The sequence below is a fragment of the Peromyscus californicus genome, unplaced genomic scaffold (assembly GCF_007827085.1).
Source record: "Peromyscus californicus insignis strain IS unplaced genomic scaffold, ASM782708v3 Scaffold_22__1_contigs__length_63687245, whole genome shotgun sequence".
Classification (NCBI taxonomy): domain Eukaryota; kingdom Metazoa; phylum Chordata; class Mammalia; order Rodentia; family Cricetidae; genus Peromyscus; species Peromyscus californicus.
The window spans coordinates 23077157-23093436 of record NW_026294525.1 but is presented as its reverse complement, the minus strand read 5'-3'; the positions used below and the strand labels follow the sequence as shown (position 1 = coordinate 23093436).

The 16280-nt window shown below is 40.6% G+C and overlaps 1 protein-coding gene across 3 annotated transcripts in view; it reads left to right on the top strand.

The window, feature by feature from the left end:
• Nucleotides 1–16280, top strand: part of Adgrg6 (adhesion G protein-coupled receptor G6) — a 126749-nt gene that overhangs the window by 62470 nt on the left and 47999 nt on the right. For all 3 annotated transcript variants that reach the window (XM_052751093.1, XM_052751095.1, XM_052751094.1), the window contains exons 3-4: nt 6866–7207; nt 8229–8852. In XM_052751093.1, coding sequence (XP_052607053.1) covers nt 6866–7207; nt 8229–8852 — 966 coding nt within the window. The remainder of the gene's footprint in view (nt 1–6865; nt 7208–8228; nt 8853–16280) is intronic.

The window sequence follows — 16280 nt, the reverse complement described above, 5'->3', positions numbered from 1 at the left end:
TAAAGTTATCAATGGAGCAGGCAAGCTAAGTTGCATCTTTCTGGAGATGATTTTAACTAGTCACCTTCTCAAAGTGATAGCTACAGCTATCTAAGAACTCAAATAAAAATATTTAAGTGTATACATTTTGTTTGCTTTGTTGTTGTTGTTTTTGAAATAGGGTCTCATGGAGCACAGGATGTTCTAGAAATTTCTACATAGCGAAGGTTGGCCTTGAACTCTGGACTCTTCTGCCTCTGCCTCTCAAATGCTAGGATTACAGGTGTACCTGACACCTGGGTTTTGTTTACAATTTAGCACAGTATAGAAAAAGTAGATCTTAAAAATCGACTACAGAGGATTTACAATTTGATTTATTTAACAATTGGGATCAGATGTTCCCATCTGGGGAAGATTTAAAGAACACATGCTTTGTATTTCACAGAGAGTAAGAATAAAAAACTTTGAAACAAAAAAAACCTATTAAGTTAATGTTCATTGGGACTGGGGAGATGGCTTGGTGGTTAAGAGCAATTGACGTTCTTGTAGAGGACCAGGGTTTTATTCTCAGCACCCATATAGTTTCCACAGCTGTCTGTAACTTCAGTTCCGGGGGTCCAGTACCCTCTTCTGTCCTCCACAGGCACCAGACATACATGGTGCACAGATGGACATGCAAGCAAAACATTCACACACAAAATAAAATGAATAAATTTAATTGCAGTTTTTGAAAGGTGTTGGCTAGTTGGCACACAGGACTCCTGGACATGATTTAAGATTAAATGAAGAATAGACTTTCATAAGGGACAGACAAGTTAGTGCTAGACATTTATTGAGGCACACACACAAGAGATAAGTGTGGGCTTTGGTTTGTTATTGTTCACATTACCTGCAAACATTTTTCTTTTATTAACCAGAATGGAGGACACATTACTATGTATGTCTTTGAGAACACAGTTAAGTCGGACATGTTTACTTGGGTAGATTTTTAAGGAAACACGTTAACCATGGTTTTACCAAAGACCCACTCAGTGGCTACTTCAGTGGCCAGCTTTTTAAGAAGACTTTTCTGTAGGAGAATATATTAATTTCTTGTATACCTGTGTATGGATTGTGTGTGTGTGTGTGTGTGTGTGTGTGTGTGTGTGTGTGTGTGATATGTATGCTTGTGGATTCGTTATATATGTAGGAGTGCACCCATTGGTACATATGTTAAGGACAGAAGTTGATGTTGGGAGTTTTCCTCTATTACTTCTCCAACTTATAACATCTTTCACTGAAGATGAATCTTGCCATTTCAGCTAGACTCAGTGGCTCCAATGTGGCTCTTATCTATCTCTAGGCTCCTAGCATATGAAGTTACAGATACATGCTCTGTACCCAGACTTTACATGGATGCTGAGGATTCGAACTTATATCTAATGTTTGTACAGCAAGTACTTTAACCACCAAGCTGTCTCTCCAGCCCCAAATTAGTTTCTTAATGGGATAGCTCATAGCATAGGAATCAACTAACATTTGATTATTCCATGGTCAAACCCAAAGCAATATATTGTAAACTTTCTACCATTTCAAGTGAATCTCTGGAAATATATTCATTTTAGGCAATGGCACTACTTACTGGAACTTTCCCATTAATAACATCTATCTCCACATTCCACTTTGCCCTATATCCTTTCATTGTGCTCATCTGTCTTCCACAAAATACTCTAGGCTCATATTCAGAATAATTGGTTTGAATTTTGATCGTGTTGCATCTTAGAACTGTAACTTCGAGCATGTTACCATAATCTCTGCCAGTGGTATTTGTTTCAACCAAAGCTGGGGATGGAGATAACTTCCATGGTTGTTATGATGCTGAATGAGAAAATATGTAGCAAAAACCATTTAGAGTGAAGTGATTTGTGACCTTAAGGAACATACTGCCATTGTCACTGGTGGGACATTCTGTCCATTGAGATAATGGCTTTGCAACAGCACTGTCTGGAGATGCCACGGTAGATGGGTCACGTGGAAGAATGATTTAAAGTAATTTTAATTCTCTTTACTGCTACAGTACTTGTCTCTTTCCACAGTGACTGCCTGAGGGCTCAAGAGACTCTACCAAGGGGGGCGCTATTTCAACTCTTATAAATTGTGCACAGTTTTTGTGTTCTAGCAATAAGCAATGACACTCAACACTTACATGTTAGCACCATGTGCCTTGCCCAAGTCCCAAGATGCTCCAGTATTAACCCATGTCACACTCCCAACAACCTTGAGAGTGGTACAAGTTCTTTATTACCCCTGGTACAAAAGAGGAAAAACTGAGGTACAGTCTTGTGTCAAGGGCTAACAGGCTGGTTTGGTGGGCGAAAGTGCTTGTTGGGCAAGCCTGAGGACCTCAGTTCAAACCCCAGATCCCACAGTGGAAGAGAGTCTTGATTCCCAAAAGTTGTCCTCTGTCCTCCTCGGGCATATTGTGGCATACATACACACACACACACACACACACACACACACACACACACACACACACACACACACACACCATACAAACAACTTCTTAAAACTGGGTCAAAATATGTAGCTAGTTTTATAAGTCAAATTTTAATTCTTCATACTCTCCATTCAGCTTTTAGGGAAGAATTTGGTGGATGGATCCAGGAAGTGTGGCATGTTTGTAAATTACTTGGGTCTTAGATATAGGGAAATGTTTTCTTAGCTTACATAAATGATGCTCCCTGTCTGAATGCTCATGTAGCACGGAACTTGGTGAGTTTTTTGTTGTTGTTGTTTGTTTGCTTGCATTTTAAAATTCTTTTTCTTTGCTTTCCTTTTTTAAAACTTGCATGTCTATAATTGTGTATAAATTATAGGCTTAGGATGTCTTCTTTCTCTTCTGAGCCCAGGATTCAGTGAAAGAAACTCAACTTGTCTGAGAGGCCCAGTCATCTCAGTCATTGCTATGCTTGAATTAATTATAAGAAAGAGCCCCAAACACTATCCAGAGACGTGCCACAGTCCATGTATTCTTCACCCGTTTTCAGACTTGCATTTCCTTTGACGTGGGTTTACACACTGTGTGTAGTCATTCTTTAAGACACATTTCTGTTCATTTAAGCTATTCTTTCATGTCTTTACAAATTTGACCACTGATGTCTCATGTGTCAGGAACACCCTGGCGTATTTCCAGAAGCCTGGCTAACATACCCAGTAAGTAGCCTTTGTTTGTTGAGCTTATGGACTTATGGGAGAAGACAGACAGTGAGCAAATAATCCCACAAGTTGAAGTAGCATAACTTCCCCGGGTAGTGCTACAAAGACAGCCGTGGAACGTGATGCTCGGGGGAGCGATAAGAGAAGGCTTGGGCAGACACTTGACAATCACAGTTTGTTTTCTCCTTCCTGTCTTTGACCATGCCGAAGATGTTAGAGACTCTAAAAGAACAGAGGAAGGCTTGGACCGACCAGATGAGGAACAGAGTTCACAAACCCACACAGCACACGCGAACCCCAGGGAACAGGAACAGGGGAAACCTGGCTTCAGCAGGCTGACATGTCTCAGGCTTTGAGTGTATCACTGTATCACAGAGCTGATGACATGTGTAATAGCTGCCACTCTCGAGAAGAGTGATTGTGTAGTCATTCTCTTCCACCCAGGAAAAGAGAGAAGAAGGTGGTTTACGTGACACTATTAAAGTATTATTGTTTGAAACTTTATGTGTTTATAGTAATTTATTTAGAATGTTGTGCACATAAGATTGTTATCCTTATTTCTACACTTTTTTTTTAAAAGCATGAATACTAACTGAAGAAGCACTTGTAAATGAGGACACAGGAAACCTTGTTTTTTCATTCCAGTTGGTGGCCAGGCCATAGTTCAGAATAACCACCAAATCTTCACTATTCTCTTACAAAAAAAGACGCTATCGTAGCATTTCCCTGTCTCTCCAACAAGACTCTCTTACATGCCTACATTCATTCAGTTAACATTGGTTGTGATCTCCCTTAGTACATTGAGAATACAGTAGTGTGTTACGGAGACCTAGCCTGTGGGTACGGATCTGACAGTAGTTTAATGTCAGAGACTGAAAATTCATTTACAGTAGGCCCAATTTTTGCTGTATCCTTTGACTGAACTGGTTGTCCCTTAGAGTGCTTATGACATGTTCTGTAATTTCAGTGGGGTTTCTATTTAAGCATCACCTTCAGAGAATGACACGGTGTCTCGTTTACCACGTCTGTCCTCTGATTTACACTTCCTCCCACCTTTTGTCACTGTTTGTCTTAGTTGTGTTTCCTGTCACTGTGATAAAGTACCCTGACCAAAGCTATTTGGGGGAAGAATGGGTTTATGCTAACTAACAGTTCCAGGTTACAGTCCATCGTTCCCAGGAAGTCATAGCAGCAAGGGCTTGAGACAACTGGTTACATTGTGCCCGTGGTTAAGAAGTGGAGAGGAGCCGGGCGGTGGTGGCGCACGCCTTTAATCCCAGCACTCGGGAGGCAGAGCCAGGCGAATCTCTGTGAGTTCGAGGCCAGCCTGGTCTCCAAAGCGAGTTGCAGGAAAGGCGCAAAGCTACACAGAGAAACCCTGTCTCGAAAAACCAAAAAAAAAACCAAAACAAAAGAAGTGGAGAGGAGCCGGGCGGTGGTGGCCCACGCCTTTAATCCCAGCACTCGGGAGGCAGAGGCAGGTGGATCTTTGTGAGTTCGAGGCCAGCCTGGTCTACAGAGCAAGATCCAGGAAAAGGCGCAAAGCTACAAAGAGAAACCCTGTCTCAAAAAACCAAAAAAAAAAAAAAAAAAAGAAGAAGTAGAGAGGAATGGATTAACAATGCACGCATGCTTGCCCTCAGCTCCTTTTACATATTGTTCAGGGTACTCTATTGGGAATGGAGCCATTCACAATGGATGTGTCTTTCCACCTCAATTAACATAATAAGATAATCCCCCAGGCAAGCCCATAGACTTTCATGATCTGGAAAGTCCTGCACTGGAACTCTCTTCCCAGGTGATTCTGGACTATATCAATCCAAAAATTAAAACTATCACACCACTTTTCAATACTGTTTAGCTCTAAGCCTGAAGTGTTAATCTTTCATATAAAGACTGTCTGTCTTGATTCTTGGTATTCTGTATAGAACAATTTTTAGCATATAGTAGACAATAAATATTTGCTTAATGTTTGAGTAAATGAGATAATCACATAAGTGATAATCACCAACCATGACAAACAAAAGGGATAGTGTAGCTAGAGTTTTCCTGCCTGGCCCACAGTCAGGACAAATCTCTCTCACCTGCCAGTCCCACAGTTGTTCAAACCCGACCAAGTAAACACAGAGACTTGTATTGGTTTCAAACTGTATGGCCATGGCAGGCTTCTTGCTAACTGTTCTTTCAGCTTAAATTAATCCATTTTTATAAATCTATACCTTGCCACATGGCTCGTGGCTTACCGGCATCTTCACATGCTGTTTCTCATCGTGGCGGCTGGCAGTGTCTCTCTGACTCAGCCTTCCACTTCCCAACTTTATTCTCCTCCTTGTCCCGCCTACACTTCCTGCCTAGCCAATGGCCAATCAGTGTTTTATTTATTAACTAATTAGCAACACATTTGCCATACAGAACATTCCACAGCAGGATAGTGATAACAGTTATTTGAACTTGAAAAAAATTACTGCTGGGCAGTGATGACACATGCCTTTAATTTCAGCACTTGGGAGGCAGAGGCAGGCAGGTAGCTGTGAGTTCGAGGCCAGCCTGGGTTACAGAGTGAGTTCCCGGAAAGGCTCCAAAGCTACACAGAGAAACCCTGTCTCAAAAAAACAAACAAAAAAAAATTTACTAAAAGATAACTTGTCTAATTTTTGTGCTTTTTTTTATTCTGCTTTATATTTTATTTCAACTTTTATTTCCTGTGGGAGACCAGCTCCCACATTTATTTATGCCAGGGATTCTTGAGGAGTGAGGAATAAGAGATTTAGATAGAAATAGAGGGAAGAGAAACAGAAACGCAGGATCGCCTTGAGTGGGCCTGGATCCTTAGCCACCAGCCCAGAACTTTATTCCAAAGGACTTTTTATAACAATGCCAAGGGAAGGGGCAAAAGACCTCCCCCTTGCTAGACACAGCCCTTGTAGACCCTTCGAAACACCTGGTACTCAGGCCCGTGGCCCAGTCATCTTCTTCTGCAGTCCTGCTGGGTAAAGCCACTAGGAAACCTAGGCTCCAACAATTTCCCAAGTATTTCTCTCTCTCTCTCTCTCTCTCTCTCTCTCTCTCTCTCTCTCTCTCTCTCTCTCTCTCCCTCCCTCCCTCCCTCCCTCCCTCTCTCTCTCTCTCTCTCTCTATATATATATATATATATATATGTATATAGATAGATAGATAGATAGATAGATGTAGAAATAGATATAGATATTCTCCATGGTTTATAATGTTGAGCTCTATACCCTTTTTCCCACCCCCCACCCCCTGAAGTGTCTCTCTGAAGTTGAGATTCCTAGCAAACTCAGCAAACTTTAGTGAGATCTCCTGAAGGCTCCTTTGTTTCCTCTTTGAAATCTCCAAGGCTCCTGATTTCCTCTTTGAAATCTTCCATGTGTGGTACCTACTGGGCCCCTGTGCATCTTCCATGAGAGATTCCCTCTACCCTTCACTGGGTTCTCAGAACCTCAAATGTTGCTCTCTAAAATTTTGTATGTGTCTTTACTTTTTGGAATACTACTGGCATTTCCTTTTCTGCCTGAGAGGCTTTCATTTCCTCTGAATTTTCATGATTTTTTTTTTAAAAAAAAAATGTTTACTGTTTGGTTGTTCCCAGTGAGTGGTATTCTTGTTTTATTATCCATAATCTGATCCCAGCCCTTCTCTGTCTCTCTCTCTCTTTTCTGACCAGCAGTGTGGGGATGTGGCAACTGCAGAACTGTCCTGTCCAATCCTTCTGGAACCTTTACTTCTCCATGCTACCCCAACGACTACCCCAACACCCAGTCTTGCTCATGGACCCTGCGAGCCCCTACCGGCTACATCATTCAGATAACGTTTAATGACTTCGACATCGAAGAAGCTCCCAATTGCATCTATGACTCACTGGCCCTCGATAACGGAGAGAGCCAGACGAAATTTTGTGGAGCCACAGCCAAAGGCCTGTCATTTAACTCAACTGTGAATGAGATGCATGTGTCCTTTTCAAGTGACTTTAGCATCCAGAAGAAAGGTTTCAACGCCAGCTACATCAGAGGTATGTAAACCACAGATGCTGCCAACCTTCTGCTTCCATGTAACATGGGCGGCAGTGGAGGCCAGGGCTGGAGGACAGAGCTGTGCTCCTTTATGTGAAGGTGAATGGTCGGGATCAGGATTTAAGGGGGAGAACCTAAGAATGGTCTCTGAGAATCTTCATTAGCAAACTAGAACTACAAGATCCAAACTCTGGTTTCAGAAGAGCTGAATTCTAGATTGCCTGACTGCAGAACATTTCTTTCCTTTCCTCTCCTCTCCTCTCCTCTTCTCTCCTCTCCTCTCCTCTCCTCTCTTCTCCTCTCCTTTTCTTTTCTACTTTAAGTCAAGGTCTTACTTTATAGCCATGGCTGGCCTGGAACTTGCTAAGTAGACCAGGCTGGCTTCAAATTCACAGAGACCTGCTTGCTTTTGCCTTCTAAGTATGGCACATGCCATTGGGAAAAAAAAGAATTTAATGGTAATAATGAAAATCTATAATTCTAGTATCTCCCCACTAGAAGTTTTAAACACTCCCATTTTCGAAATTGTTTTATTTTAGACATATAAGATGCTACCATTAAAATAAATTCACTAGAGGACAAACAGAAAATTAGTGTGTAAGGGAAAGAGGAGGGTACAGCAATTCTGAAGGGATGAGATTTGTCTGGAAATGTTCATGAGAGTGAAAGGCAATGGTAAGTGCAAGCAGAGCTAGTGTGTGTCCAGAAAGTTTCTTTAAAAACAGATTTGTGCAGAGATCTAAAAAAAAAAAAAAAATACCGACAGGGCTGTCACTCCTTTCATTGTGAAATGAAATCATAATTAAAGATGAATTGGGTGGGGTTGCTTATTGTTATTTTTGATATAAGATCATTGGTAAAACATTGATGATAGAGGATAGGCAGAGAGGGAGTTAACCAAGGCTCACAGAGTAAGTAAATAGGTAATTAGAAGAAAGTGGCGGGGAACTGAGAGAACTAGGCGTTTTACATCTCAGCTCCTACTATGGAATGATGCTGTGACTCTATGCTTTTTCCTAGTTGCTGTGTCCTTACGGAATCAAAAGGTCATTTTGCCCCAGACACTAGATGCTTACCAGGTATCAGTTGCCAAAAGTGTCTCCATTCCTGAGCTCAGCGCTTTCACACTCTGCTTTGAAGCCTCCAAAGTTGGCAATGAGGATGGCGACTGGATAGCTTTCTCCTACTCAGACGAGTCCCTCAAGCAGTCGCTCAGTTTTGAAAAGGCCAACCATGATTACTTCCTGTCCATTTCTGGCTCAAGATGCTTGCTGAACAGTGCATTGCCCGTGAGGGAAAATGAAGAGATCTTCACAGAAAGCTTTGAGCAGCTCTGTCTTGTGTGGAACAATACTTTGGGCTCTGTTGGTGTAAATTTCAAAAAGAACTATGGAACAGTCCCATGCGATGCCACCATGAGTACGGTCATACCTGGGGATGGGGCATTGCTGTTGGGCTCTGATAGAGACGAAATTGCCTCTCTGAAGGGCAGCGTCTATAACTTTCGACTTTGGAATTTTACAATGGATTCGAGAGTCCTTGCCAACCTCAGTTGTAGCGTACCTGGGAATGTTGTGGACTGGCACAATGACTTTTGGAGCATCTCAACCCAGGCTCTCAAAGCTGAGACCAACCTGAGCTGTGGTAAGTCTATGATGTAGACTTAACATGCTTCATGATTTTAGCATTGTTCGGTGAAAATAGTCATTAAGAAATTATTTATACATATGTGTCCACAGAATTATTACTTAGAGCTCTTTTAGCTTTGAAGCTGTTACCACTTTAACCATTCACAGCATACATTTGATGAGGAACCATGTTTACTTAATAAAAGTGGTCTTGCCATTCTTAAGTATTCCCTAGGTCATAAAATATCGCAATTTATCATTAACAAAACAGTCAAAATGATTGGCCCACGGATGAAAACCTTAACACTAGATTTGAATGGCAAGAAATTAACAAGTTGTAATTTTACTCACCAAAGTGTTACCCTAATACATTGATCTTTATCATTCTGGAACAGAATTTCAATTGCATTACCTAAATAAACAGTCACTACATAGGGTGTGTTTATTCAGCCAGAGTCAAACATCCAGCTGTCTATTTATGGAAAGTTTTGATTAATCTAGAATTACCATATTTTTTCTTTGAACTTTTATCTCTATATTTTTGACAGTAAACATTTGTGGTTCATTTCCAATACCTTCTTCTTCCCTCCTAGGTTGCCCTTTAAGAGGCTTTAACTGTGACATCATTGGAAATAGCTGAATGCAAATTATTATGGAAAATGATTATATGTAACAAAAAGTATATCGAAATAGACTTCTTTCTATCCAGTATTCTTTATATCATGCAAGTTAATTCTAGAAGTCATATTTTATTATAGGACTGATTAAAATACCTATAAAAATGGTTCTGTTATCAATTTAAAATGTTATAGCATGAATTCTCAGGTCATGATAGCATACATTTTAGTTAAAGAGAGAGGCCTACTATTCAAAGGAATTTGTATGTGATATTGGAAAAAAATCCTTTATATCAAGGTTTGGCAAAGTAGGAGGGCTCATTGCAGACAACTCACTGTATAAATAAAGTTTTATAGGAACACAGCTATGCCCATAGATTTACATACTGTAAGTCACTGTGATTGTGCTAGCAGGGCTAAATTGTCTGGTACTTATGGACATAGCATGGCCTGTTATCTTAAAATATTGGCTGTCAGTTCCTCTAAGTCCCATCATCCTAAAATATTTACTATTGATCGTCATGAGCAAGTTTATTGAGCCCTGAAACTAGCCCAAAGAATCCTAAGACTGTTGAAGCTTACACTTTGAACAACAGTGGAAAAGTCTCCCCAGATGTAGGGAAGTGAGCACCCCACTCATATGCCTTAGACTTGGGAGGTACCAGTAGATTTATATGTGTTCTTCACCTGCTTTGTCACACACTGTGCATTTCAATGGTGACTTTATTTCCAACATTGAAAGATTAGATTTCACATAAAATGAATGATTTGATTCTTTGGCAAACACAAATACCTGGCTAGTATTTCTGCATGGATAACACCACCAGAGCTACGTTGTAGCAATTCCCGTTGAAGAGGCTTAGCTTTCACCCCAGCCCCCATTACACTTAAGTCTGCTCTCTCTGGCTTGCTTCTTCCTCGCGTCAGGCTTACCTTCTCACACTGGCTGGCATTTAAGTGTGAAGATCTCAGTTTAGACCGCTCCTTTTGCGTTAAACAGGGAGGAAAATGAAATATAGAACACATCAGCTGCTGAGGTGGTAAATTTGTTACCATACACATCATTAATTCATACCTAACAACCTCACCTTTTTAATAAAATTTAATTCATTAATACTGTTTTTAATTGACAAAATTGTATGTATTTATGTCACACGATGTATTGTGAAATGGTTCGTTCAAGTTGCTACATCATACTTTGTCTTTTTAAGTCTTCAACAATTCCCTTTCAGTGTTTTACATCCAAAGAACGGAACACAGAGACAGGGTACATCATCAGTGTCCTCTAAGCAACTTGAAGCACATCACTTTCAACTACATCACTTTCAACTACAACCATTATACAGTTTAGTAGACCTCTAAACAGATTACCCCTGAGCTTGTAATTACTTCTTTGGCTGGCAGAGGCCTGGTGGCCCACCTTCTGCCCTCCAGCCCCTGTGAATCACCATCCTACTCTATTTCTTTGATTTCAACTTCCTGGGATTCCACGCATAAGTGAGATCATGCATTCCTTCTATTTTCTTAAACACCACTTCTGAGGCTCACATCTTAAAGCCTGAAGATTACCAGGATGCACCAAATGCGTGCTCACATAGTTAAGTCATCTGTAAGACTGCAAAATGATTTCATCCTAAGAGAAGCACAGTCTTACAGACTCAATGCATTTGAGTCTCATTAACTCTTGACATTCCTGTTCCCCACCCCCACCCCCCCAACGTGTGCACCGAGATGTCTTGCTGTGCGTGTCAGTTGGATTGGTGGGAGAAGGAATTTCCTGCTGCTTAATCATCAGCCTGGGGCTGAAGAATCCAAGTCACTTATGAACGGACAGGAAATACCTGTACAAAGATTGTATCTTGGCCACGTTGCCTGAGCAAATCTTCAATAATCAAGAAAAATAAAGCATGTTCTATTAACATTTCAACCCCCTTCCCCCTCCAGAAACTATTGTGGTTTGCTCTTTATGTTCATCATAAATCCACACTCTTTCAGTGAGTACAGTAACCAATGGGAAAGTAAAATCTCATTCCTTGCATTCCAGTAGACAGGCAGTGTCTGCCAAGTATTGACTATTCTAGTATCCACTTGTGGTAGCAAATGAATATGTTTTCCATCTGTGCATTACTGGATGAATTATATAAAGGGAAAGAAAGGAGGTAAGACAGAACAGATTGCACTTAATATTTAAGTATGCTGTCACTTATCTCTCGTATTAAATATAACACCGATGTCATTAGTAACAATTTCAATAATTTTATAACCCCCCCTGCTTCATTTTCCTATATTTTTCTAAGTATTTGGAGACTATCTCTGAATTAAGAAATTTTTGGCTGGTTTGTCTTTTAAAAATCAGTCAATCTTGTCAGTTCTTTACTGATACAAATGTAGCATCAATAGTTTTCTTTTTTTAAAAACATTATAGCATCTTTATTTTTCCTAGAACAATTTTCAAGCATATTCAGTTTTATGACCTTCAGAAACAGGTCACTTCCTTTGCTGACCCTTTAATTGTAGGTGCAAGTATTTGCCTGTGTTAGGATTACAGTTTAGACATTGGCCAATGCCCATCAACTTTCACAAAGAACAGACAGTACTTTCTCTCTGGCTTTATTTATTTAACTGATTACTGCTCTTTCCTGAGGAGTGGTACAGTATAGCTCAATGAGCAGTCTAAGTTCAGGCAAATTACATTTATTTGTCCAGTGTTTCCTAAGCACTCCCATCTCTTAGTCACTGTGGATGTAGAGATAAGACATAAGTTTGTAAGTCCCCAACTTTATTTTCACTCTTTTCTAGAAATTTTCACTGGACTTTAGTTCTCATCTCTAAAATTTTGCTCCTAATCACTGAGGCCCCATTACTCTCTAATTCCCATCCTTTCATAATTAGCTATATAATAAACTACACTCCTGACTTTCACAGGTCTGAAATTCAATTACTTGTCCCTAGTTTTATGCTCAACAAATTACTAAGTTCACCACAGTTTGATTATTAGATCACTTTTAACTGAAAATACAATCACTTTATCATGACATCACATTATTCTTGGAGGGTGCTCGAACTCATTCTGAGCATAGGTGATGTTCAGAAATAATTGTACATGCAAAATAATAATAAAAATGTCACAAAATAAAACTGGAGAGTTGGCTCAGAGGACCTGAGTTTGGATCCTGTCATCGACCTAAAAAGCCTCTATTCCCAGCAGTGGAGAGGCCTGGACAGGAGGGTCTCTGGGGCACACTCACCAAGCAGTGTTGTGGGATCAGTCAGTTCCAGGTTGAATGAGGGACTCTACATCAAAAGATAATCTGAAAATCGGTCCAGGAAGATACCTGGCATCCACTTAGTGGCCTTCATACATATGTGTACATAGTTGGACAGGCCTGCACATGCATGAACATACACATACCACACAATACAAGAGGAGAAAGATGTGAAATAAATATCATAAAATAATTTTATATTATATTTACTAACAGAAAATTATAAAAGTCTCTCTTAGGAACATCAACAAAGAGAACCTTGGAGAGGGTTATATTTTTCTGAATTTTTTGCAACTTGCTGTACTGTTGTTGAAATTATTAATTAAGATGTGAGATGCACTACTGGCTGCACATCAGTGAGTTCTAGCACAACCTGTATAGAATGACTCCTTGCAGTATCCTGACCGGGAGAAGAATGGTAGAAAGAAGAAAAGCCCAAAGCCTTTGAGGTGTTTGTCTTTGTTTGTTGGTTTTTTTCCAACTGCCCATTTGCCTTTTGTTGCAACAAGATCCCTAACTGATGCTGTTCTGCATATAAGTCCCTGTATACTCAAAATAAGCTTGATGCGATCCTCCTGTCTCTACCTCCCAAGTGCTAGGATGTACGCGGCCATACCAGTATAATGCAGGGGGACTGGAAGCCAGGGCTTCATGGGTTCTTGGCAGGCACTCTACCGACCGAACTGTAGCCTAGTCCTAACTACCCATTTTCAAGATTTTCTTTTAAATGCATAAAATGCGACTCTAAAGTTTGCTGTTAGGTAAACAAGCTTTGAATACCCCTAGTAGATGCAAAAGCCAGACAACACACAGTGATCACATAAGCACCATTGATGACCGAGACGTCACTGTCCCAAGAGAACAATTTGTCTCTCCCTTCGGAATTTCCCCATTTGCAAATCTGCAGGCCTAGAACACTGGGTGATGAAGATGCACATGAGTAGAAATGAAAAGTTTGTGTACACGTTGGGTATTTACTTATTCATCTGAGGTGGTATCTTGCTGTGTTCACTGGCCTAGCTTTGAACTCCCAGACTCGAGTGATCCTCCTGTCCTGTCTCGACCTCCCGAGTAGGTAAGCCTACAGTGGCATTTCCCCATACCCAGCAGTATTTACTTTCTGTATTTCGTATATTTGTTTACAGAGTCCCAGGCTATTTGTAATATGAGATTTCCTTGACCAGTGTGATTTCCTTCTAATTAAATTATGTCACTTGTTTTTGTGCCATTTGCACTAAAAAAACAAAACAAAACAGATGTGATTTCTATTGCTCCATGAGATCATAATACAATGGTATCTATTCAGTATTTATACAACACTAGCAATTTGATAAACTTGACCTTCCCCTAGAAAGAACAACTAATTAAAATATTCAGGAGCAAATGTTTACAATTTCTCCTGAAAGGAAGCCACAGATTGAAATGTATACAATGAATCTGATAAAATGGTCAAGATCTTGCTCTAAATCATGGCTCCTCTGACATTTCCCCATATTCCCACCTCTGAGTTCCTAGATATACTAGAGTGGAAATGTGGTTAGCCTAAGAACTTCTTTCCCACAACATTGTCCCTTATCGCTCTTTGTCTTGGAGAGATACCGTATCTGAAGCCTCTAAGGAGCCCTGGACTGCCAGCATTGTGTGTAATCTGAGAACTACGGAACCTCATCCAAGGGTCTCCACTGTGCTGTGTTACAATGGCTGAGATTTCTCCAGTCACATGAGTCTGATAGGTTTGTTGGTTTTCAGAAGTCCTTTCTAAAACCTAAGTGCCTGTAAAAGTGAGGTCCTGAAAAAAGTGGACATGCACAAGAGGCAGAAACCTCTCAAGATAAATTTTCCCCCTAGCTCTGCCCTCCCTCAACGTTACCACATCACATGCCTTTCCCAGGGCACATGCTTGCTTAGGTTTTCAGTCTTCAGCCCCCCTCCCTATCTCTGCTTCCTCACACAACCAGGCTTCCTCCTGCTGCATTCACTCTCCCAAGCTCTGCAGTCTGAGTTTCATTGTTCCCACGAGACTGACACTCATTCCTGTACAGTGGAGTTAAAGGTCTTTTCAGTCTTTATCACGTCAACCTTTCAGTTCCACTCTTGGTTGCCACAGCCTCCATTCAACGTTCTTTACTTAAGTTCTGTGAAGCCACCTTCACCAAGAGCTGCTTTTGTCTCCCCAAATCTCAGCATCAGAAACTTAAATATAGCAATGGCTGCAGTTCAGTCTGTTCTCTTCTTGAACCCATATTCCACTGAACATAATCTCATAGGTACCTTTTGTTGACTAGTCCCCTTACAGAAAGACAGTTTCTCACGGGTGCATTATAACCGTCCTATAGGCAACTGGCTTCCCTTGCCAGGCATAACAGAAGATGACAATTCATGCTCTTTCTGTTTCCTTTCTCCATCTGTGATGTCATTGTGCCCAGTTTCTCAAGTTGGAAACCAGCAAAATGCCCTCTATACCTCACTTTCTCTTCCTCTTTCCAATTAGTCACGAAATCTTACACAATCTATCTTCATATCACTTGTGTCCATCTCTTTCAGTCTGTCTTCTTGAGACTCATGATGTCAAATCTGAATGATTAATATTATTTTACCTTCTTGCATCTCCCCACATCTATATGAATAACTGCAGTTATTTTCAAACCACAGTCTATAGTTTTATCCAGTACCCCTTCATTTATTCCAATTGCTTTTTAAAAAGAGTTTAGACTAACTTTAGCTGTCATTCATAAATGTGTTTGGTAATTTGTTTAGTGAAGCTTGAGAAAGATGCGGAGCCTCGATGTTGCTGCTGTTTGTATTCTAGAAGGCCTTCCATGGGTTGCACTGACATATATCTGCTCATTCCCACACTTCTCTGTAATCACTCTAATACAGTGGGACCGAGTGTGTTCATCCCCAGAACTCTCAGTGCCTCATAGGCACATGTTTCAGAAATCCTGTCTGGTTGCCTCAGAGCTCTTGCAACCTCAGTGCCCGTGTGCTCTATTTCCTGTTCATTCTTCTCACCAAGCTGATGTCACAACTTCCTGTTGGCCACCACCACCATTGAAACTCTTCCTGGGCTCCTGGGCATTTGTTACAAAGAGGCTAGCTTCCATTGGTGTCTCTCTGAAGTAGACATGGCAGCGGGAACTTTTCTCTCCTCCACCTCTCATTATCTGTAGGTGAAGCATCTTGTGTTTTAGCAGGAATCCATGAAGTAGTTTCTTGCCGGCAAATGTCACATCATAGACCTACCTGAAGGGCTGGCCCTTTCTGATGTAGCAGAATTCTTTCCACGAGCAAGAGCTTGAAGTATCTGAGAAGGATGAAACCACACATCCCTAGATGCCATTAAACTGTTGAGATGTTTTCTGTTTGTGTCTATCACTTACCTAATTAGACATACTTTGTGAGCTCAGGCACCTGCTCTGCCTCCACACACTATTCCCAGGGGAAAGTTAGACAAATGTTTAGATATTACAATTAATTCACCACTACATAAATGCCTTTCAAAATTAGATACATAGTATATATGTATGATGTATGTATAATATATATTTGAATCAATTCTAT